Below are 22,046 nucleotides of genomic sequence, written 5' to 3'. Positions count from 1 at the left end.
CATGTTAGCCAGGATGGTCTTGATCTCCTGACCTTGTGATCTGCCCGCCTCAGCCTTCCAAAGTGCTGGGATTACAGGCATGAGCCACCGCACCTGGCCTCTTTTTTTTTTTTTTTTTTGAGACAGAGTCTCACTCTGTTGCCCAGGCTGGAATGCAGTAGCACAATCTAGGCTCACTGCAACCTCTGCCTCCCAGGTTCAAGTGATTCTCCAGCCTCAGCCTCCCAAGTAGCTGAGATTACAGGTGCCCGCCACCACATTCAGCTAACTTTTTTGTATTTTTAGTAGAGACGGGGTTCCACTATGTTTGCCAGGCTGGTTTTGATCTCCTGACCTTAAGTAATCCACTCACCTTGGCCTCCCAAAGTGCTGGAATTACAGGTATGAGCCACTGCACCCGGCCTCCATTGCCGCTATTGCTGTGAGTTGAGGAACCTGGCTGGACCCAACAGCACCGCAGCCCTTCCCCACCTGGCTACTTCTGCTAATGCCTCAAGGTCAAGGCAGCACATTGCCCTGGTAAGTTCTCAGTAGCGCCACATGGGTTATAAAATGTGAATGGCTATAAAGAGATTCAGTGGAAATTTCTGCTTTTCTTTTTTTTTTTCCTTTCTTTTCCCTTAGCATTTTCCAAAGTTTGTGCAAAAATGGTGGTCTCCCTGTCTTAACTCTAAAAACAAAAGAGAAGGCCAGGTGCAGTGGCTCACACCCATAATCCCAACACTTTGGGAGGCCCAGGCAAATGGATTACCTGAGGTAAGGAGTTTGAAACCAGCCTAGCCAACCAACATGGTGAAACTCTGTCTATACTAAAAATATAAAAATTAGCCGGATGTGGTGGCGCATGCCTATAATCCCAGCTACTTGGGAGGCTGAGGCAGGAGAATCACTTGAACACAGGAGGGGAGGTTGCAGTGAGCTGAGATCATGCCACTGCACTCCAGCCTGGGCAACAAGAGCAAGAATCCGTCTCAAAAAAATTAAATAAGGCCAGGCGCGATGTCTCACACCTGTAATCCCAGCACTTTGGGAGGCCAAGGCAGGTGGATTACCTGAGGTCAGGAGTTCAAGACCAGCCTGACCAACATGGAGAAACCCTGTCTCTACTAAAAATCCAAAATTAGCCAGGCGTGGTGGCGGGCACCTGTAATCCCAGCTACTTGGGAGGTTGAGGCAGGAGAATTGCTTGAACCTGGGAGGCAGAGGTTGCCGTGAGCCGAGATTGCGCCATTGCACTCCAGCCTGGGCAACAAGAGTGAAACTCCGTCTCAAAAATAAAAAATAAAAATAATAAAATAAATAAATAAATAAGAATAATAAATAAATAAAAACAAAAGAAAAGAAAAAGTCAGAATAAGTTTTAGTCATTCAGTCCTTCATACAAAATATTTATAGACAGCTACCATGTGCCAGGTGCCATGCTTAGCGTTTGGGATACAAATGTGAATAAGATAGAGTCTCTCCCCTCCCAGTCCCACAATCAGATCGGAGGATCATCGTATGAAGAAAAGAATTCTCAGCACGAGGACAGGGACACATACACCGTAGAGTGGTGCATGGGAAAAACTGACTCATTCCTCTTAGGACTGCTGGGAGGCTTCACAGAAGAGAAGCCCCTTGTGCTGGGTCTTGAAGGATGAGTAGGAGTTTGCCAGATGGATCTGTGGGCAGGGGCATTCCAGGCAAAGGGAGCGGCTTGTGGAAAATCACAAAGGCATGAACCAACTTGGCACATTGTTTATTGTTTGGGGAGCTATAAATAGCTGCTGTGTGGAGAACCGAGCATGTGTAGGAGGATAATGTAGGATTACGCTGCTGGGCAGCGGGCCCCGTCTGAAAGGCCTTGAAGTCCAGGCTAAGGAATTCAGATATTCCTCCAGAGGCTGATACTACTCCAAAATGTCCACTGAAGTAGCACTCACTAATAATGGAAACTGAATACAGAGGAGAGGCGAGTCATGCCACAATCAGAGGGGCAAGGAGAGTTTGCCTTTTGCATGTGGGAAATTTCTTGGAAATATCTTGTTTTATGTTAAAAATTCATGTAGAATTTTTCATTCTACTTTTTCTTTTTTTTAAGACAGAGTCTCACTCTGTCGCCGAGTACAGTGGCACGATCTCGGCTCACTACAACCTCCACCTCCCGGGTTCACGCTGTTCTCCTGCCTCAGTCTCCCAAGTAGCTGGGACTATAGGCCCCCACAACCACGCCCGGCTAATTTTTTGTATTTTTAGTAGAGACGGGGTTTCACCGTGTTAGCCAGGATGGTCTCGATCTCCTGACCTCATGATCCACCCTCCTCAGCCTCCTAAAGTGCTGGGATTACAGGCGTGAGCCACCGTGCCTGGCCTATTTTTTTTTTTTTTTTTTTTTTTGACAGTGGATAAATTTTTATTGAGCCACTTAGTTTACAACATGAGGTAAAAGGAAAAAGTTCTCCTTGACCAGTATTTTACACAGCTGTAGGAAAGTAGTTTAGACTTCACGGATTCATAAGGGATTCCATCTCTCAAAAGCTGGGATCAAGTCAACAAATTTTATTAACTCCTCGAATTTTCCAGTTGACTCTTCCTTTACAATAGTAACAAGTTCTATTATGTAAGTTTCTTCAAGGCCAAGTTTTATCATAGTTACTAATATCGTTAGAGCTGAACTATTTCAATCAATATCCACTAATTCCACTTCAAAAATGGGTTTTGCATTTGGTGGAATTTTGGCATCAGGCTGTCCTTTCTTTCCATAAGCCCATTCTGGTTCAATCTCCAGTCCAGCCTTTTCTCCTTTACTCATAGTCAAGAGGGCTTCACCCCATCCTCTGACAACTTTGCCTACTCTGACCTTAAAACTTAAAGGCTTGGCATTTTTCTTCTTCTTTGCACTTGTTTGAATATTAGTATCAAAAACAGTCCCATCTTGTAGTGTTCCTGTATACCAGCAGTGAACAACATCTCCCCTTTTGGGAAAGTTGATTTTATCTCCCTTTTTCAGAACAGATTTAGTATATTTTGGTGGACCCTTATCCAGGGTCTCTTCAGACTTGGTTTCTTTGGGTTTATCTTCATTAAGCTTCACATTTTTTAACTTGCTCACTTTACTTATACTTTCAGTACCCTTAAAATGCTTAGTTTCAAAAAGATGGTTATAGGCTGTAACCAAGTGGTCCTTGTTAGCTGTCTCGGCCACATGTTTAATGTTTCCTAATAATTTATGTTTTGCAAGAAACGAATCTGAACCGTGTTCCTGCAGAAACTTGATAATATCCTTCTTGGGCAGCTGCTCACTGTGCACAATGCCCGGCTAATTTTTGTACTTTTAGTAGAGACGGGGTTTCACCATGTTGGCCAGGCTGGTCTCGAACTCCTGACCTCAGGTGGTCCTCCCACCTCAGCCTCCCAAAGTGCTGGGATTACAGGCGTGAGCCACCGCACCCGGCCTAAATGTGTCTTACCTGGCATATTCTATTAACAGTCTAGGCCAGGCATGGTGGCTCACGCCTATAATCCCAGCACTTTGGGAGGCCGAGACGGGCGGATCACAAGGTCAGGAGATCGAGACCATCCTGGCTAACACGGTGAAACCTTATCTCTACTAAAAATACAAAAAAAATTAGGCCGGGCGCGGTGGCTTAAGCCTGTAATTCCAGCACTTTGGGAGGCCGAGACGGGCGGATCACAAGGTCAGGAGATCGAGACCATCCTGGCTAACACAGTGAAACCCCGTCTCTACTAAAAAAAAAATACAAAAAGCTAGCCAGGAGAGGTGGCGGGCGCCTGTAGTCCTAGCTACTCGGGAGGCTGAGGCAGGAGAATGGCTTGAACCCAGGAGGCGGAGCTTGCAGTGAGCTGAGATCCGGCCACTGCACTCCAGCCTGGGCAATAGAGCGAGACTTTGTCTCAAAAAAAAAAAAAAAAAGCAAAAAAACAAAACAAAAAAAATACAAAAAAATTAGCCGGGCATGGTGGTGGGTGCCTGCAGTCCGAGCTGCTGGGGAGGCTGAGCCAGGAGAATAGCGTGAACCTGGGAGGCGGAGCTTGCAGTGAGCCGAGATCGCGCCACTGCACTCCAGCCTGGGCGACAGAGTGAGACTCTGTATCAAAAAAAAAAAAAAAAACCGTCTGGGACTTTGGCCAACATCTATATCAAAGTTGTGAGTCGTAAGCCATGGGCACTAACTCTGACTTATTTACAGAAAGAAATGATTTATTACAGGATACTGCATAGTTCACAAAATCACCAAGAAACCTACGGAGCCAAGATTGGCAAGAGCACAGACGGCCACAAGCCTAAATGGGTTGCTAAAGCCACTGTTGTCACCACAGGACACTAGATGTCGCTGCTGGCAGCCCTCTGTGACCACTGGGCCTGGAAACCTCTGCGGTGCCTCAGAAATTTTCTCTGCTTCTGTGCCCTCAAATCCACATCCAGTGATCCTGACCACCAGAACCTAGGCCACATGCTCTCATCCTAGCTGGAAGGGGTGGCAGGAAGAGTGAGAACCTGGTGCTGTCAGTGTCTACAGGCAGATGGATTCTGCCTCCCTTCAAAAATAATAAGGTGGGCCCAGGCACAGTGGCTCACACCTGTAATCCCAGCACTTTGGGAGGCCGAGGCAGGTGGATCACCTGAGGTCAGGAGTTTGAGACCAGCCTGGCCAACATGGCAAAACCCCGTCTCTACTAAAAATATAAAAATTATCCGGATGTGGTGGCATGCACCTGTAATCCCAGCTACTTGGGGAGACTGAGGTGGGAGAATCGCTTGAACCAGGGAGGCAGAGGTTGCAGTGAGCTAAGATGGTACCACTGCACTCTAGCCTGGATGACAGAGTGAGACTCCATCTCAAAAAAAAAAAAAAAAAAAAAAAAAAAAAAAAAATTAATAATAAGGTGGAAAATTTCTGAAAGGAAAGGCTTCAGATGCAAGAGGGCCAAAAATAGCTTAAAACTGTGTAAGCCCGGCCGGGCGCAGTGGCTCATGCCTGTAATCCCAGCACTTTGGGAGGCCGAGGTGGGCGGATCACGAGGTCAGGAGATCGAGACCATCCTGGCTAACACAGTGAAACCCCGTCTCTACTAAAAATGCAAAAAATTAGCTGGATGTGGCAGTGGGCACCTGTAGTCCCAGCTACTTGGGAGGCCGAGGCAGGAGAATGGCACGAACCCGGGAGGCGGAGCTTGCAGTGAGCCGAGATCATGCCACTGCACTCCAGCCTGGGCGACTAAACGAGACTCCGTCTCAAAAAAAAAAAGAAAAAAAGAAAAAACTGTGTAAGCCCAACTAAAATGAATTATTAGAATAGGAATGAGATTACAGTTAGACCTGGTGACTTTTTTTCTTTTTTTTCTGAGACGGAGTCTCCTCTGTTGGCCAGGCTGGAGTACAGTGGCGCCATCTCGGCTCACTGCAACCTCCACCTCCCAGGTTCAAGCAATTCTCTTGCCTCAGCCTCCTGAGTAGCTGGGATTACAGGTGCCAGCCACCACGCCCGGCTAATTTTTGTATTTTTAGTAAAGACGAGGTTTCACCATGTTGGCCAGGCTGGTCTTGAACTCCTCACCTCATCCCCCCAACTCGGCCTCCCAAAGTGCTGGGATTACAGGCATGAGCCACCGCGCCAGCCTAGACCTGGTGAGTTATTAAAAGCACAGTTCCTGAGTTCCAACTCCCACCATTTCCAGGCATCTATAAAAAGGGGGCAATGCTTCAAAGGATGGTTGGTGAGATTTCAGTGAATTAAAGCTTGGAAAGGACCCAGCACCACTCCAGGCACAGGGCAGGCATCCTACAAATGTAGGTTCCCGTCCATTTCATTTCATCACATTTTCTAGCCACGGGTAGCCACCCCTTCATCTCTACGCCAGTCCAATTCTACTCCAAGTCACTGTGCCCCTCCTGTCTGGATTTGTGAGGGGCAGTCAGACCAGAAGGGGCCACAGGGTGATATTTGTCATCTCCCTGCTGCTATACCAACCTCTCAGCTACCTGAGTAGCTGAGTAGCTCCCTTTATCTGCCTTCCCAGCCCCAACCTGAGACCTGGGCATCTGACTTGAAGGACACAGGCTCTTAGTGGACATGATAACAACGCCCACATCAGCCCTTAGGGCTGCAGCAGCCCTGCCTGGCCAGAGTCGCTACCTCCCCAGGGAATGTCAACCAGGACCAGAAGCCAAGGCAGGAGGGGACAGGAAGTCAGATAACAGGTTTTCTGCAGGGATGTAAATTACACATCTTGGAGAATCTAACATTTGCAAGGCGGAGTTTTGGGGGCCAAGAAAGCAAATGGTGCCTGTTTTCTTGGCTCAAGGCAGAAATGCCTTTGTGAACACTGGGAGGAGTTGCGCGGGGGCTAAGTCCTGAGAAAGTCCCAAAGCCATAGGAGGGCCCAGACACTGAAGAGGCTGCGACTGGCTGCAGTGGATGCCACACAAACCTCTTCCTGTCCTTGCACAGGGTGGATCTTGTCCCTCCCAGTGTGCTCCTTTCTGTACCTCTTGTTGGCCACGAATCTCCTTTGCCCTGTCCACGTCTCCATGCCATTTCCTCTGCAGAGCCTTCTCCTGCCTCTCCCCTACTGTCCAAACATTTTAAGTGCTGGGCAGCCTCTCTTCCTTAGGGTTCCTTCCCTCTATCCCATTCAAAGAGCTGTACCCAGCTTTGTCTACCTCCATCTCAAGCTTTCATCCTATCTCTCTCTCCTCTGTTCATAGTCAGGAGTCCCTTGCAATGAGACCGATTCCGGTTTAAAATGCATTTGTGAGGGAGGGTGTCAGGGTCTCACCTGGAGGGAAGTCACACCTGCACAGGCCTACAGAGAGGTGAGACGGGGCCTCAGGCATCTCATCAACTGGGTGCATAGAAAGAGCACCCTTATTTTTTTATTTATTTATTTTTTTGAGACGGAGTCTCCTTCTGTCACCCAGGCTGGAGTGCAGTGGCGCAATCTCCATGCACTGCAACCTCCGCCTCCCAGGTTCAAGCGATTCTCCTGCCTGAGCCTCCCGAGTAGCTGGGATTACAGGCACATGCCGCCATGCCCGGCTAATTTTTTGTATTTTAGTAGAGACGGGGTTTCCCCTTGTTGCCCAGGCTGGTCGTGAACTCCTGAGCTCAGGTGATCCACCTGCCTCGGCCTCCCAAAGTGCTGGGATTACAGGCGTGAGCCACCGCGCCCAACGAGCACCCTGATTCATGGGTCATCAGCTTCCCCGCTTCCATGGGCCCAGGGATCTGGGAGATAGGAAGTTGATGCCACAGCCCCAGTAGTTGATGTTTCAGGACAGTGGCCAGTGAGTGCTAAACACAGTAAGCAGCAGGGTGGGCTGAGACCTGAGCTCCATGACTCATAAAGCCCCCCTGTTCTTGCATGGCGTGTGGTTTCTGGGTTTATTTCCCTGTTCTCCTTGAGGAGAGTATATTTATTCCCTGAGTATGCAGGTTGTAGGGCTCGGGGCTGAAAGCATTCCCCGTCCTTACAGAAATGCTAGGGATATGAAAAAGTGCACAGGAGTCTCGAACTCCTGACCTCAGGTGATCCACCCTCCTTGACCTCCCAAAGTGCTGGGATTACAGGCGTGAACCACCGCGCCCTGCCCAAGAGTGTTGACTAAACCATCTAGAACCGCCTGTTGGTGCCTGAAGGGACATGGGGAGGTTGTAAAACCAAAGATTACTCTGAAGGGGACTCTTCTTGGGAATCTGGTGAGGTTTTTCTGTTTATTACTAGTAATATGATTTGTTCTGATTTTTACCACCAATTCCTCCCTCCCCCACTAAACATATACCGCCCAAGGAGCAAGAAGAAACACCTACACTGTGTGTGAAGAACCTGGCATTCTATCATATCTGGCACGGGCATCGGTGTAGCAGCAACGAATGAACGTGTGTCTCTCTTCCCCAGCCTCGATGACTACTGCTCCATTCTAACTGGTCTTCCTGCTCAGTGTGGATCCCACAGTGTTGACAGAACCGGCTTCTAGTTTCGGCAAGGAGGAAACGGGGCTGATTCTCAGGCAGAAGGAGGCAGAGTACGTATGACTCAATCCCTCTTTGCCTTTAACGAGAGTGACGGAGAAGATTTTCCCTTTAAGAAGGGGGATATCCTGAGAATCTATAAAAGCCTGAAGAGCAGTCATGGAACACAGAGGACAGCAAACGCAAGAAAGGGGTGATTCCAGTTCCTTACGTCGAGAAGTAGAGACCTGCCTCTGCCTCAGTATTGGCTCTGATTGGATGTTTGGAACTGGTAAAGATCTCTGGGTTAATGTGAGTGGTCAGAGGGCAGGAGAGTATAATGGCAAATGAAGTTACTTCCTATTCACTCACGTCCCTCTGGTAGAGCAACAGAACCCACTGAGGATGGTAGCTCAACAAACAGTTTTGCTGATGTATGGGAACAATGGCTTTATGGTTTTTGCAACTGCCATCTATACAGTTTTTCTACAGACATCCAAGCCAGTCTCGCCTCATTCTGTTCCTTGTGAGCTTCCAGAACAGAATTACTCCATTCCTAGTCTCAGTTCATCACGGTCAAGGTATAAAAGTAGAGGGCTGGTCGGGTACGGTGGCTCACGCCTGTAATCCCAGCACTTTGGGAGGCCGAGGCGGGTGGATCACAAGGTCAGGAGATCAAGACCATTCTGACTAATACGGTGAAACCCCGTCTCTATTAAAAATACAAAAAATTAGCCGGGCGTGGTGGCGGGTGCCTGTAGTCCCAGCTACTTGGGAGGCTGAGGCAGGAGAATGGCGTGAACCTGGGAGGCGGTGCTTGCAGTGAGCTGAGATCGCGCCACTGTACTACAGCCTGGGCAACACAGCGAGACTCCGTCTCAAAAACAAAAAAAAGTGGAGAGTTTTATGTGTTAACTTCTTTATTTTACTTTATTTATTTATTTATTTTGAGATGGAGTTTCACTCTTGTCACCCAGGCTGGAGTACAATGGCACAATCTTGGCTCACTGCAACCTCCGCCTCCCGCAGTCAGGCGATTCTCCTGCCTTAGCCTCCAGAGTAGTTGGGATTACAGGTGCCTGCCACCACGCCTGGCTAATTTTTTTTTTTTTTTTTTTTTTTTTTTTTTTTTTTTTTTTTTTGGTGTACTTTTTAGTAGAGACGGAGTTCCACCATGTTGGTCAGGCTGGTCTCGAACTCTTGACCTCAGGTGATGCACCCACCTCAGCCTCCCAAAGTGCTGGGATTACAGACGTGAGCCACCGCACCCAGCCATATGTGTGAACTTCTGAATTGGCTGATTTTAGGTGGTAGTAGCTATGCCTGAGTGTATAGAAGGTATAGCTATCTTGCTCTCTCATTCTTAGATGGTGCAAATCAGCCTGTGGAAAACTGACGGGAGCGGTGCTCACTGCTCATTCCGATTTATTTCACGGTTTTCTTTTCTCATTCTGAAACCATTCTATCAAATGGCAATAGACTGTTTCTGTCCACCCCCATGAAGTAATCATGTACCACACGAATAATACACAATGAGATTGCTTTTCCACTTATAAAACATGACCAGTTATGACTCATTCTGACATTTCAAAGCCTAAGAATTCCAGGGGCACTACTAGAAGCATCTGTCTACCTTTCCAGCATGATTCATGCATTCGCTTCAGATTCTGTTAACCCTTGCCATTCTTTTTTTTCCCAAACCTGGAAGTAGGTTAACTGTAATATAAGTGTATCTTTTCATTCCAAATGACAGGCAGGACGTGCAGGTCAGTTTACTCTGTGCCAGGCATGAAGCTTGTGGTGGACCCACTACGTGGACAGTTAAACTCCCAGCCTTCTGCCTTCCCCCAAGGGTCACACCATGTTCACGTTCACCTTGCTACAGCCGCTAAACAGACTTGACTCAGCTTTCCCTTCAGAGTCATGAGACAGCTGCCACTGTTCCAAATCTCCTGCCCTCACAAGGAAACACCCACGACAGGAAGGTAACAAGCACAGCTCCTCTTCTACAGCCTTTTTTTTTTTTTTTTTTTTTTTTTTTGAGAAGGAGTCTCACTCTATCACACAGACTGGAGTGCAATGGCGTGAACTCAGCTCACTGCAACCTCCGCCTCCTGGGTTCAAGTGATTCTACTGCCTCAGCCTCCCGAGTAGCCGAGATTACAGGCACCCGCTAATTTTTGTATTTTTAGTACAAAAGTTAGTTAGCCCGCTAACCCATGCCTGGCAAATTTTTTATTTTTAGTAGAGGCAGGGTTTCACCATGTTGGCCAGGCTGGTCTCGAACTCCTGACCTCAAGCGATCCACCTGCCTCGGCCTCCCAAAGTGCTGGGATTACAGGTGTGAGTCACCATGCCCGGCCCATGGCTTTCTTACATTGTGTGTCTGTGTCTTTTCTCTTCTTGTAAGGACACCAGCCATATTGGATTAAGGACATGCCCTACTCTGACATGACCTAATCTTACATCTGTAACGACCCTATTTCCAAGTAAGACCACCTTCTGGGATACCGGGGGTTAGAACTTCAACCTTTCTTTTGGAGGACACAATTCAACACATAACAGGTGGTGTGAGACGCCCTTGTATAATAAATAGTCTCTGCATTACCTAAATCCAAAGATTTTCTGTAGTTTATGACCCAAAAGTCCTTTTTTTTTTTCTTTTTTTTTCTTTTTTTGAGACAGTGTCTCGCTCTGTCACCCAGGCTGGAGCGCAATGGTGCGATCTCGGCTCACTGCAACCTCTGCCTCCCGGGTTCAAGCAATTCTCCTGCCTCAGCCTCCTGAGTAGCTGGGTTTACAGGTGCACGCCACCACACTCAGCTAATTTTTGTATTTTTAGTAGAGACGGGGTTTTACCATGTTGGCCAGGCTAGTCTTCAACTCCTGACCTCAAGTGATCCTCCCGTCTCGGCCTCCCAAAATGCTGGGATTACAGGCGTGAGCCATGCACCCAGTCCCAAAAGTCCTTCTGATATAGGACTCTGCTATTATAGGAGTTCAAACCAGTCCAACCAAACAAGCATCACACATCTCTTCCACAGTCTCATCCCCTCCTTACCTAAAACTCCTTGTCTCCAGGAGCAACCTAGAAAATGTATATGATCACCAAAGAGCAGTTTTATCTCCTTCTAACCAAAGTCCTTTTTCAGAAGAGGGTCTTGTATAACTTTGAATAACAGAAATGTGTTTGCATAATCCAAGAGCCAGCATGAGAAGTTTCCCAAAATTAAAGAACAGTCTTCTTTCAAAATGCATCCTTGCCATCCGCCTGGACAACATAGCAAGACCCCATCTCTACAAAAATTTTTAAAAATTATCTGGGCATGCTGGTAGACACTTGTGGTCCTCGCTACTCGGGAGGCTGAGGCAGGAGGATCCCTTGAACCCAGGAGTTCAAGGCCACAGTGAGCTGTGACAGTGCCACTGCACTCCAGCCTAGGTGACAGAGTGAGGAGAGCCTGTCTCAAAGGGAAAAAAACGTGTTCTTGCCAGACAGAGGAACATTCAGGGTGGTGGTAGTTGTTTTAATATGTGAAAATGTAGCTTTTAAACAACACTATTTTGGCCAGGCACGGTGGTTCACACCCATAATCCCAGCACTTTGGGAGGCCAAGGCAGGCCAATCACTTGAGGTCAGGAGTTCGAGACCAGCCTGGCCAACATGGTGAAACCCTGTCTCTACTAAAAATACAAAAATTAGCTGGGCATGGTGGCGGGCGCCTGTAATCTCAGCTACTCGGGAGGCTGAGGCAGGAGAATCACTTGAACCCAGGAGGCAGCGGTTGAGGTGAACCAAGACTGTGCCACTGCACTCCGGCCTGGGTGACAGAGCCATACTCCATCTCAAAAAAATAAAATATACTTGGTAGGTTAAAGCAGGAGAACCTATTGAACCCGGGAGGCAGAGGTTGCGGTGAGCCAAGATCATGCCATTGCACTCCAGCCTGGGCAACAAGAGCAGAACTCTGTCTCAAAACAAATAAAAATAAAATAATACTGTTTTGTTGCATCAGCTGTGCCCGATCAGCTGAACTTCCTCCCGGTCCCTGCCCCACTTTCTGAGTATGCTTAATGTATGGAGCCTGTCACCACCTGAATGCCCTAATTTAACCTAATCCCACTCCAAGCATTCCAGCTTCTCAGAGCTGTGACAACCTCCCCTTTCTGCCCCTTCCCAACCCGCCTGACATCCTCCTCTCCCAACCAGGCTGAATTGTTTGGTTCTGTTTTCACTGTGGGGGTGACCATTATAGCATGATCTTAACTCATTCATTTGTTGGCTTTTAATTTAAATCATACAATTTATGCAGGTAGAAAATCCAAGCAGTGCAGAAAGACATTAAATGAAAGGCCTGCAGTAGATAATATTTGGAGCAGCCAATGAGGCCTCCTTGTCACCAGCATCAAACCCCTGTGTAACCATTATCCTGCCCCACCACTCGGGCCTCAGTGACAGCTCTCCTTAGTCATAGCCCTAAACTGGGGGTGGGTATGAACAATAGACAATATAAGTCAGCTGCATTTCTGAATGGATTTTCAAACCTCTAACAAAAGCGAACTTCTGAAAGCCAAAATGTGATTCTAGATGGCAAGAGTCAGGCCATAGAGGAGAGAAAAGATTTTTTGAATTTCGAAGGTTTGACTTTCAACACCAACAGCCAACGTTTCCAGGATGCAGATCATAGAGGTGACTGCCTAAGGCTGAGTCCAGAGACGAGACAATAATCCAGGGCTAGCCTCACTGCATTGCAGAATGAGATACAGTTCCACTGGGGAAAGAGGAGGATCAGAAAGTGAGTCATTGGCGTGGTTCATTGTAAAAGGGATCAGAGCTCTGCCCACTGATAGGGTCGAACTTCTGGGAACAAGGATGATTGAATGTGCATGGGGTTGGGGTTGAACAGAGCAGAAAGGGTTGTGCTTTGCTTCTCAGGTGAAGGGCAGGCAAAAGACATCAGGGAGACGCCCTTGCAGCAGCAGGCACCGGTGACAGAAGGCAGGGATGACAGCTGGTGTGTGGGCAAAGGGAGCCGAAGAAAAACTCTGCATCTCCCATCACCCCAAAGAGCAGCAAGAGAGTTATCTAAAGATTCCTGCATCCTCAGAGGTTTGTGGAAGAGGTAAGGTTGAGCCAGCAGACACAGAGGCATGGTCCATGGGGCAGGGGGCATGCAGGGTGACCTGTGCTACCAGAAGCCTGCAGAACAGAAAGAAGTGTGGACAGCTCAGGGGAGGAAGAGAGAGAAGGAGAAGCAGACCCTGTGAGGAGAAGGCCCCACTCCAAAGAGATACATCATCCCCAAGAAAAGCAGGGAGAAAAGGGAAGGGAAAGAATCCAGAATCGATGGAGGCCAAAAAGGACAGGAAATCTAGCAGTGACTGGTGATTCAGAGTCGGCCACGTGGTTTTCTGCTGTTGGTGATAACGTGTGCACCACAGCATTGCCAGGGTCTGGTAGAGAGAACTAAGCAAAATTCCCGTGTGAGCCCTGGGGCTGTGGAACACCTTGTCCGCTCCTTGGGAACCTCCTTCCCTCCACCCACCTCCCAGCACCAGGAGCTGAGATTGCATCAGTGGAGGGGCAGCTATGGTTCCCCGTCCTGGGCTCTGTCCATAAGGTAGGACAGACATCTGGACTAGTGATGGCCAGGGGATGGGAGCACAGAGGAAGGAGTCCAGAGTTACAGAGGGACTTAGAACTGCAGGAAGTTCCTTTTTCTACAGGGAATGGAGCAGCCCACCCTGAAAGAAGTCATTCTGTTCTGTTTTGTTTGGAACAGCGTCTTGCTGTGTCATCCAGGCTGGAGTGCAATGGCCCAGTCTTGGCTCACTGCAACCTCCACCTCCAGAGCTCAAGCGATCCTCCCACCTCAGCCTCCCAAGTAGCTGGGACTACAGTCATGAGCCACCACACCTGGCTAGTTTTTGTATTTTTTGTACAGATGGAGTTTCGCCATATTGCCCAAGGCTGGCCTCGAACTCTTGGGCCCAAGCAATTTGCCCACCTCGACCTCCCAAGGTGCTGGAAGTACAGACGTGAGCCACTGTGCCTGGCCATGAAAGAAGTAATGTTTAAACTGAGATCTGAAGGATGAAGAGATTTTTACCTTTTTAAACATTTAATTGTATTATTTATTTATTTTAAGTAGAAATAGAGATGGGGTCTCACTATGTTGCCCAGGCTGGTCTTGAGCTTAACTGATCTTTCCACCTCAGCTCCCCAAAGTGCTGGGATTACAGGCATAAGCCACCATGCCTGGCCATTTAATTCTTTTATTTTATTTATTTATTTTTTTGAGACGGAATCTCGCTCTGTCGCCCGCCCAGGCTGGAGTGCAATGATGCGATCTCTGCTCACTGCAACCTCCGCCTCTCGGTTTCAAGCGATTCTTCTGCCTCTGCCTCCTGAGTAGCTTGAGATTACAGGCGTGCACCACCATGCCCAGCTAATTTTTGAATTTTTAGTAGAGACGGGGTTTCACCATGTTGGTCAGCCTGGTCTCAAACTCCAGACCTCGTGATCCGCCTGCCTCAGCCTCCCAGAGTGCTGGGATTACAGGCGTGAGCTACCATGCCCAGCCCTTTTATTTTTTAAATTGGCAAATAATTATTTATGTATTTGTGAGGTACAGTGTGATGTTTTAATATATGTGTAGTTATGGGATGATTAAATAAAGCGAATTAACATATCCATCACCTCAGATACATTTTTTTGTGGTGGTGCAAATATTTAAAATCTATTCTCTTAGCAGTTTTGAAATTTACATCATTGTTACTAACTTTAGTCACCATGCTACATAATCAATCTGGAAAGCTTATTCCTCCTGTCTAACTGGAACCTTGTACGCTTTGACGTGTGTCTCCCACTCTCACTCCCTTGCTTGCCTGCTTGCCCCTAGCCTCTGGTAACCACCATTCTACTCTCGATTTCTATGAATTTGACTTTTTTTTTTTTTTTTAGATAGAGTCTCGCTCTGTTGCCCAGAGGCTGGAATGCACTGGCACGATCTCAGCTCACTACAACCTCCGCCTCCCAGATTCAAGCAATTCTTCTGCCTCAGCCTCCTGAGTAGCTGGGACTACAGGCACACGCCACCACACCTGGCTAATTTTCGTATTTTTAGTAGAGACAGGGTCTCACCATGTTGGACAGGCTGGTCTCGAACTCCTGACCTCGTGATCCGCCCACCTCAGCCTCCCAAAGTGTTGGGATTACAGGCTTGAGCCACCACAACAGGCCAAATTTGACTTTTCTAGATTCCACATATAAGTAAGATCATGAGGTGTTTGTCTTTCTGTGCCTCGCTCATTTGAAGGATGAGTAGATTCTAAACCGGGGGAAGATGAGGACTACCAAGATGATCATGAAGGCCAGTGGAGCAGCATACAGGTCAGGGACAGAGGGGGCGAACGCGGACCATGAAGGCAGAGCCGAGCAGACAGTGCCAGCCACGGGAGGATGATGCAGTCACCCGAAATGTGTCCCATCATCTGAGCTGTCCCTCATTCCCAAGCTCCTACATGTTCACGAAGGCCCATCCTGACATATATGCTGCCTTTGAAGGTCTGGACAAATACCTGAGACACACGTGGGCAGTGTTGACTTCCCTCCACCCCAGATGTAGGTGCTCCTAGGCTGGGAACCTCATCAGCTCTTCCTGGAGTGGACAGCAATCAGGTGGGGGTTCTCCAGCTGGTGGAGTGTTCTCAGCCTCGGGCCAAAATGCCTAAAAGTGGGATGGCTGGTGGCAGCTGTCTTTGGGCTCTAACCAGCTCCTGGGGCAGCAGGTTCCCATGGAGCCTGATGGACAGAGGTCAGGATCCCATAGGGGAGGGCAACATGGCAGGATGAAGGCTGGGCATGGAGCCCTCCTTACTGGGGCTCTCAAGGGCAGCCATGTTACAGATCAGGACATTACAGGTCAGTCACCAGCTGCGGGACTTGGGGAAACATGGTCATCCATCCTGGGGACATACACAGTAGGCAGCGAGGGACAGCAAAAGTCCCAGGAGGTCAGACACCCCTAATCCCTTCAACAGTGCCCTGGCCTGGCCCTAGCAGCTCTTAAACCCTCCACACACAACATCACAGGGTGGTCTCAAACCTGCTGAGTTCCTGTGCCTGCTTCTCCAGCTTGTTTTCCACACTGTACCATGTAGTGTCACTCACATTGCAGGCTGGAGGGAAGGGTGGCTCAGCACTCGCAAGATTGCTCCCACCCCTGCCTTTGTCCTGAGAGCCCAACAGACACTTCCAGCCACACTCCTTGGGGGTCTCTCACCTGCTTGCTGTTCCCGATCATGTTTCTGTACCTTGACTTCCAGAGCAATCAACCTTTTTTCGCAAGCTTCCACCTGAAAGATAGGGGAACTCAGTCCCCAAGAGTCAGTTCCCCCAACTCCCCACCAGCCTCACTCCAAGCCAGGCTCACCCTGGGAATTCAGTGGAAGAACCTCACCCACATTGCTTAACGTGAAAGGGCTGAAAAGTTTTCAGGGCCTTCAGGTCCAGCTATGTGGAGAACCTGATCAGGTGGGAATGTGTTTGGGGTGATCAGAGCTGAGACTCATCAGGTGGCCTCTGTGCCAGCACTGAGCAGGGCACTCACACACAGTGTTTCCTTCAGTCCTCACAGTCACCCAGTGGGGCAGGCACTATCATAGTCCTGATGTTATAGAGGATGAAACTAAGGCTCAGAGAGGTAACATGATCTGTCCATGTTGTACAACTAGTAAGAAAGAGCTGGGATTCAAGGCTCTGGTGTGTTTGACTACAAAACACCTAGTGCCTCCTCATGGATCCATCACCGTCATCATCACAGTCCAACACTTCCCTCATGTCTGTCCCACAGTTGCCACACAACTGACCCAAAGCTGCCCTCGTCACTGACCCCAAACACTCTGCCATAATTGCCTGTATTAGTTCATTCTTGAACTGCTATAAAGAAATACCTAAGACTGGGCAATTTATAAAGAAAAGAGGTTTAATTGGCTCATGGTTCTGCAGGCTGTACAGGAAGCATGGTGGCACCTGCTTAGCTTCTGGGAGGCCTCAGGAAACTCACAATCATGGCAGAAGGCAAAGGGAAAGGAAGGCATCTTACATGGCTGAAGCAGGAGAAAGAAACTGGGGGGAGGTACCGGCCAGGTGCAATGGCTCACGCCTGTAATCCCAGCACTTTGGGAGGCCGAGGCAGGTGGATCACGAGGTCAGGAGTTCCAGACCAGCCTGGCCAACATGGTGAAACCTTGTCTCTACTAAAGATACAAAAAAGTTAGCTGGGCACGGTGGTAAGCACCTGTAATCCCAGCTACTTGGGAGGCTGAGGCAGGAGAGTCGCTTGAACCTTGGAGGCAAAGGTTACAGTCAGCCAAGATCACACCATTGCACTCCAGCCTGGGTAACAGGACAAGACTCCGTCTTGAAAAAAAAAAAAGAAAGAAAAGAAAAAGTAGGGGGAGGTACTATGCACTTTTATACAGAAAAGAGGTTTAATTGGTTCACACACTATCATGACAGCAGCACCAAGGAGAATGGTGTTAAACCATGAGAAACTGCCTCCATGATCCAATCACCTCCCACTAGGCCTCACCTCCAACACTGGGAATTACAATCGAATATGAGATTTGGGTGGGGACATAGATCCAAACCATATTATTCCACCCCTGGCCCCTCCCAATCTCATGTCCTTCTCACATTTCAAAATATAAGCATGCTTTCCCAATAGTCCTCCAAAGTCTTAACTCAATCCAATACTAACTCAAAAGTCCACAGCCCAAAATCTCATCTGAGACAAGGCTAGTACCTTACACCTGTGAGCCTGCAAAAATCAAAAACAAGTTAGTTATTCCCAAGATACAATGGGGATATATGCATTGGATAAATATTCCCATTCCAAAAGGGAGAAATCAGCCAAAATAAAGGGGCTATAGGATGCATGCAAGTCTGAAACCCAGCAGGGCAATCATTAAATCTTAAAGCTTCACAGTAATCTCCTTTGACTCCATGCCTCACATCCAGGGCACACTGCTGTGAGGGGTGGCCTCCCAAGGTCTTGGGCAGTTCCACCCCTGTGGCTTTGCAGGGTTCAGCCCCTGCAACCACTCTCATGGGCTGGTGTTGAGTGCCTGTAGCTTTTCCAGGCACAGGGTGCAAGCTGCTAGTGGAGCTACCATTCTGGAGTCTGGAGGATGGTGGCCCTCTTCTCACAGCTTTACTAGGCAGCGGCCCAGTGGGGACTTTGTGTGGGGGTTTCAGCCCCACTTTTCCCCTCTGCACTGCTCTAGGAGAAGTTCTCTATAAGGGCTCCACCCCTGCAGCAGGCTTCTACCTGAACATCCAAGGTTTTCCATATATTCTCTGAAATCTAGGTGGAGACTCCCTAGCCTGAACTCTTGTATTCTGTGCACCTGCAAGCTTAACACCACATGGAAGCCACCAAGACTTATGACTTTCACCCTCTGAAGCAGTAGCCCAAGCTGTACCTGGGCCCCTTTTACCCACATCTGAAGCTAGATGCAGAGACCATTGTCTCAAGGCTGTGCAAGACAGTAGGGCCCTGGGCCTGGCCCAGGAAACCATTCTTCCCTCCTAGGCCTCCAGACGTGTGATAGGATGGGCTGCCATGAAGGTCTCTAAAATGCCCTCGAGGTTTTTCCCCATTGTCTTCACTATTAGCACTTGCCTTCCTTTCAGTTATGCAAATTTCTGTGACCTGCTTGAATTCGTCCTCTGAAAATGGGCTTTTCTTTTCTACAACGTGGCAGAGCTGCAAATTTTCCAAACTTTTATGCTCTGCTTCCCTTTTAAATGTAAGTGCTAGTTTTAGATCATTTCTTTGCTCATGCATATGAATATGTGCTGTTAGAAGCACCCAGGTCACATCTTCAACACTGCTGCCTAGAAATTTCTTCTACCAGATACCTTAAATCATCTCTCGCAAGTTCGAAGTTCCATAGATCCCTAGGGCATGGGCACAATCCAACCAAAATTTTTGCCGAGGTATAAAAAAAGTACCTTTGCTCCTGTTCACAATAAGTTTCTCATCTCCATCTGAGATCTCATCGGTCTGGCCATCTCTGTCCATATCACTACCATCATTTGGGTCACAACCATTCAACAAGTCTCTAAAAAGTTCCAAACTTCCCCTCATCTTCCTGTCTTCTTCTGAGCCCTCCACACTTTTCTAACCTCTGCCCATTACCAAGTTCCAAAGTCGCTTCCACATTTTCAGGTATCTTTATGGCAATGCCCCACGTCTTGGTACCAATCTTCTTTATTAGTTTGTTCTCACACTACTATAAAGAAATACCTGAGACTGGGTAATTTATACAGAAAAGAGGTTTAATTGGTTCACAGTTCTGCGGGCTATACAGTGAGGATGGTGGCATCTGCTTGGCTTCTCGAGAGACCTCAGGAAACTTACAATCACGGCAGAAGGTAAAGGGGAAGTATGGCATCTTACATGGCCAAAGCAGGAGGAAAAGAGAGCAGGGAGGTGCTACATAGTTTTAGACAACTAGATCTCACGTGAACTCACTACCATGACAGAAGTACCAAGGGGGATGGTGTTAAACCATGAGAAACTGCTCCCATGATCCAGTTACCTCCCAGCAGGCCTCCAGCATTGGGGATTGCAACTGAACATGAGGTTTGAGCAGGGATAGATTCAAACAACATCACTGCCCCACCATTGCTCCAACACTTTTGCAAGATTTTTTTCTTGCAAAAAAAAAAAAAGACTTTTTCTCTGACCATCCATTACTAAACCTGTACCTCACCATTACCACCACACCACTGCACCCCCTTATTTCTGTCTTCTCTGTCCACCTCTGTGACCCTCATTTTGGGATCTGACCACACAGATGACAAACAGAAGTAGGAAGCCGAAGTCCAGGGACAGTAGGAGGAGGCAGGGCCCAGAGTGGAGATGCTGCAGGACGGACTGGGGAGGAGGCGGCCCTCAAGAGGAGGGGGTGTCAGGATGAGGAGGGTCCAGGACATGACAGAGATGGGAAGAGGAGAGGGTCCAGGGAGCTGTCTAGAGAGGAGGGCTGAGCATAGGGGACACCAGGAAAGGGCGGGATGGGAAGGATTTCAGGGTGGGGGATGGCCAGGCCTTTGACCTCAGGGACCAGCACAAGTCCTCAGTCACACAGGCCCCTCACAGCCGTGGGAACCCCCAAACACACACACAGCTGGGGGGATAATGGTGATATGTGAGGTCCCATGGTCAGAGCTGGGGGAAGGGGCATAAGGACACAGGGAGAACTGGGGGCAGCCATGCCCTTCATAGGCTCATGCTCATCTGTGAAAGCAGGTTAAATTATGATCTCCTTTCCTAAATAACCCATGTTTTTCCTGCTCCCTGTCCCTGTGCCACTGAGGACCCTAACTCCCCTGAAGACGAGGACCACAGAGGCCAGGCCCTGAACCCTCAGAGAGGGGGATCTGCACAGTCCATACTGGAGTCACAGAAATGACCAGAACCAGGAGCCCTGGAGCTACAGCACAGGGGAGACATGAGAACCCCTCCTTGCAGATAGAAAGAGGCACTGTTGGCCGGGCGCGGTGGCTCACGCCTGTAATCCCTGCACTGTGGGAGACTGAGGCAGGTGGATCACCTGAGGTTGGGAGTTTGAGACCAGCCTGACCAACATGGAGAAACCCTGTCTCTACCAAAAATATAAAATTAGCCAGGCATGGTGGTGCATACCTGTAATCTCAGCTACTCAGGAGGCTGAGGCAGGAGAATCACTTGAACCCAGGAGGTAGAGGCTGCAGTGAGCCGAGATCATGCCATTGCATTCCAGCCTGGGCAACAAGAGAAAAACTCCATCTCAAAAAAAGAAAAGGAGAGAAAGGAAGAGGAAGGGAGGAAGGGAGGAAGGGAGGAAGGGAGGAAGGGAGAAAGGGAGAAAGGGAGAAAGGGAGAAAGGGGCACTGTCTGAGAGGAACCATCCTTGGACTACAGACCTCCTGGGCTTCACACGTTAGAGGGCCCTCACTGGCCCTCCTCTGACTCCATCCCTCCCTGTGGGATGGGGAATCTCCAGGGCCAAGGTGATGTGCTCACCCCAAGCCATGCCTGCCCTTCTAGGCCATTCCCTGGGTACCTGGGAGCCCGTATCATCCACCCAGGCAGCTGTATACCTGTCTTCCCTGGGCCCGTCCCCTGGGTGGCAGACCCTGCTGCTGGTGTGCACACCCTGAGGCCCAAGCGGTAGCCATGAGCAGGGGTTTGGGGGTGAATGGAGGGTGTGGACCATGCTGAAGGTGTCCTCACGTGTCCCCCAGGCTCCTCAAGGTGCAAGACTGAGCTGGGGGAGGGGAGCAAAGGGAAGTTGGCTCAAGAGGAACTAGTCCAGGCCTCTGCAAACTTTGAGGGGCGGGCCTGTCTCTGGGGGCTTCTGTTTGTCTTACCTTTTCTTTTTCTTTTTTTTTCTTGAGACAGAGTCTCACTCTATTGCCAGACTGGAGTGTAGTGGCGTGATCTCAGCTCACTGCAACCTCCGCCTCCCGGGTTCAAGCGATTCTCCTGCCTCAGCCTAATGAGTAGCTGGGACTACAGGCGAGTACCATCACCCCGGCTAATTTTTGTATTTTTAAGTAGAGACAGGGTTTCACCATGTTGACCAGGATGGTCTTGATCTCTTGACTTCGTGATCCACCCACCTCGGCCACTCAAAGTGCTGAGATTACAGGCGTGAGCCACTGCACCCAGCCCAATTTTGTATTTGTAGTAGAGACGGGGTTTCGCCATGTTTGCCAGGCTGGTCTCGAACTCCAGACCTCAGGTGATCCACCCACCTTGGCTTCCCAAAGTGCTGGGATTACAGGCATGAGCCACCACACCTGGCCTGTCTTACCTTTTCTAAGATCATGTTCCTTCTCACTCTCTAAGCACTTGAGGTCTTCACACTTCATTGATATCTTGGCCCAAGTGGTCTCTGTGGCTGTGGGAGCTGAGACGGAGGCAGAGAAAGTACTGCAAGGGGGAGCCTGAAATAAGGGCTGAAAGTGGGTGTGGAGCTGGTTTCGAGGTAGGAAAGGAGGATCTGATAGAGGCTGAGCCAGGCGTGAGGACTAGG

The 22,046-nt window shown here is 48.9% G+C and overlaps 1 protein-coding gene across 1 annotated transcript; it reads right to left on the bottom strand.

Annotated features, from left to right (window-relative positions):
• Window positions 1-2,636: 2,636 nt before the first annotated feature.
• On the bottom strand, window positions 2,637-21,839 carry LOC126938263 (peptidyl-prolyl cis-trans isomerase FKBP3-like). The gene is made up of 4 exons (XM_050762339.1): window positions 21,825-21,839; window positions 21,072-21,164; window positions 19,814-19,900; window positions 2,637-3,298 (listed from the first exon to the last, which is right to left on the bottom strand). Exons 1-4 carry the CDS (start codon window positions 21,837-21,839, stop codon window positions 2,660-2,662), a joined length of 834 nt encoding a protein of 277 aa, XP_050618296.1. The 3' UTR covers window positions 2,637-2,659.
• Window positions 21,840-22,046: the final 207 nt, after the last annotated feature.

Source organism: Macaca thibetana, chromosome 16, assembly GCF_024542745.1.
Source record: "Macaca thibetana thibetana isolate TM-01 chromosome 16, ASM2454274v1, whole genome shotgun sequence".
Lineage (NCBI taxonomy): Eukaryota > Metazoa > Chordata > Mammalia > Primates > Cercopithecidae > Macaca > Macaca thibetana.
Note: the sequence above shows the minus strand (reverse complement) of the source record. Positions and strands in the feature narration are given on the sequence as shown.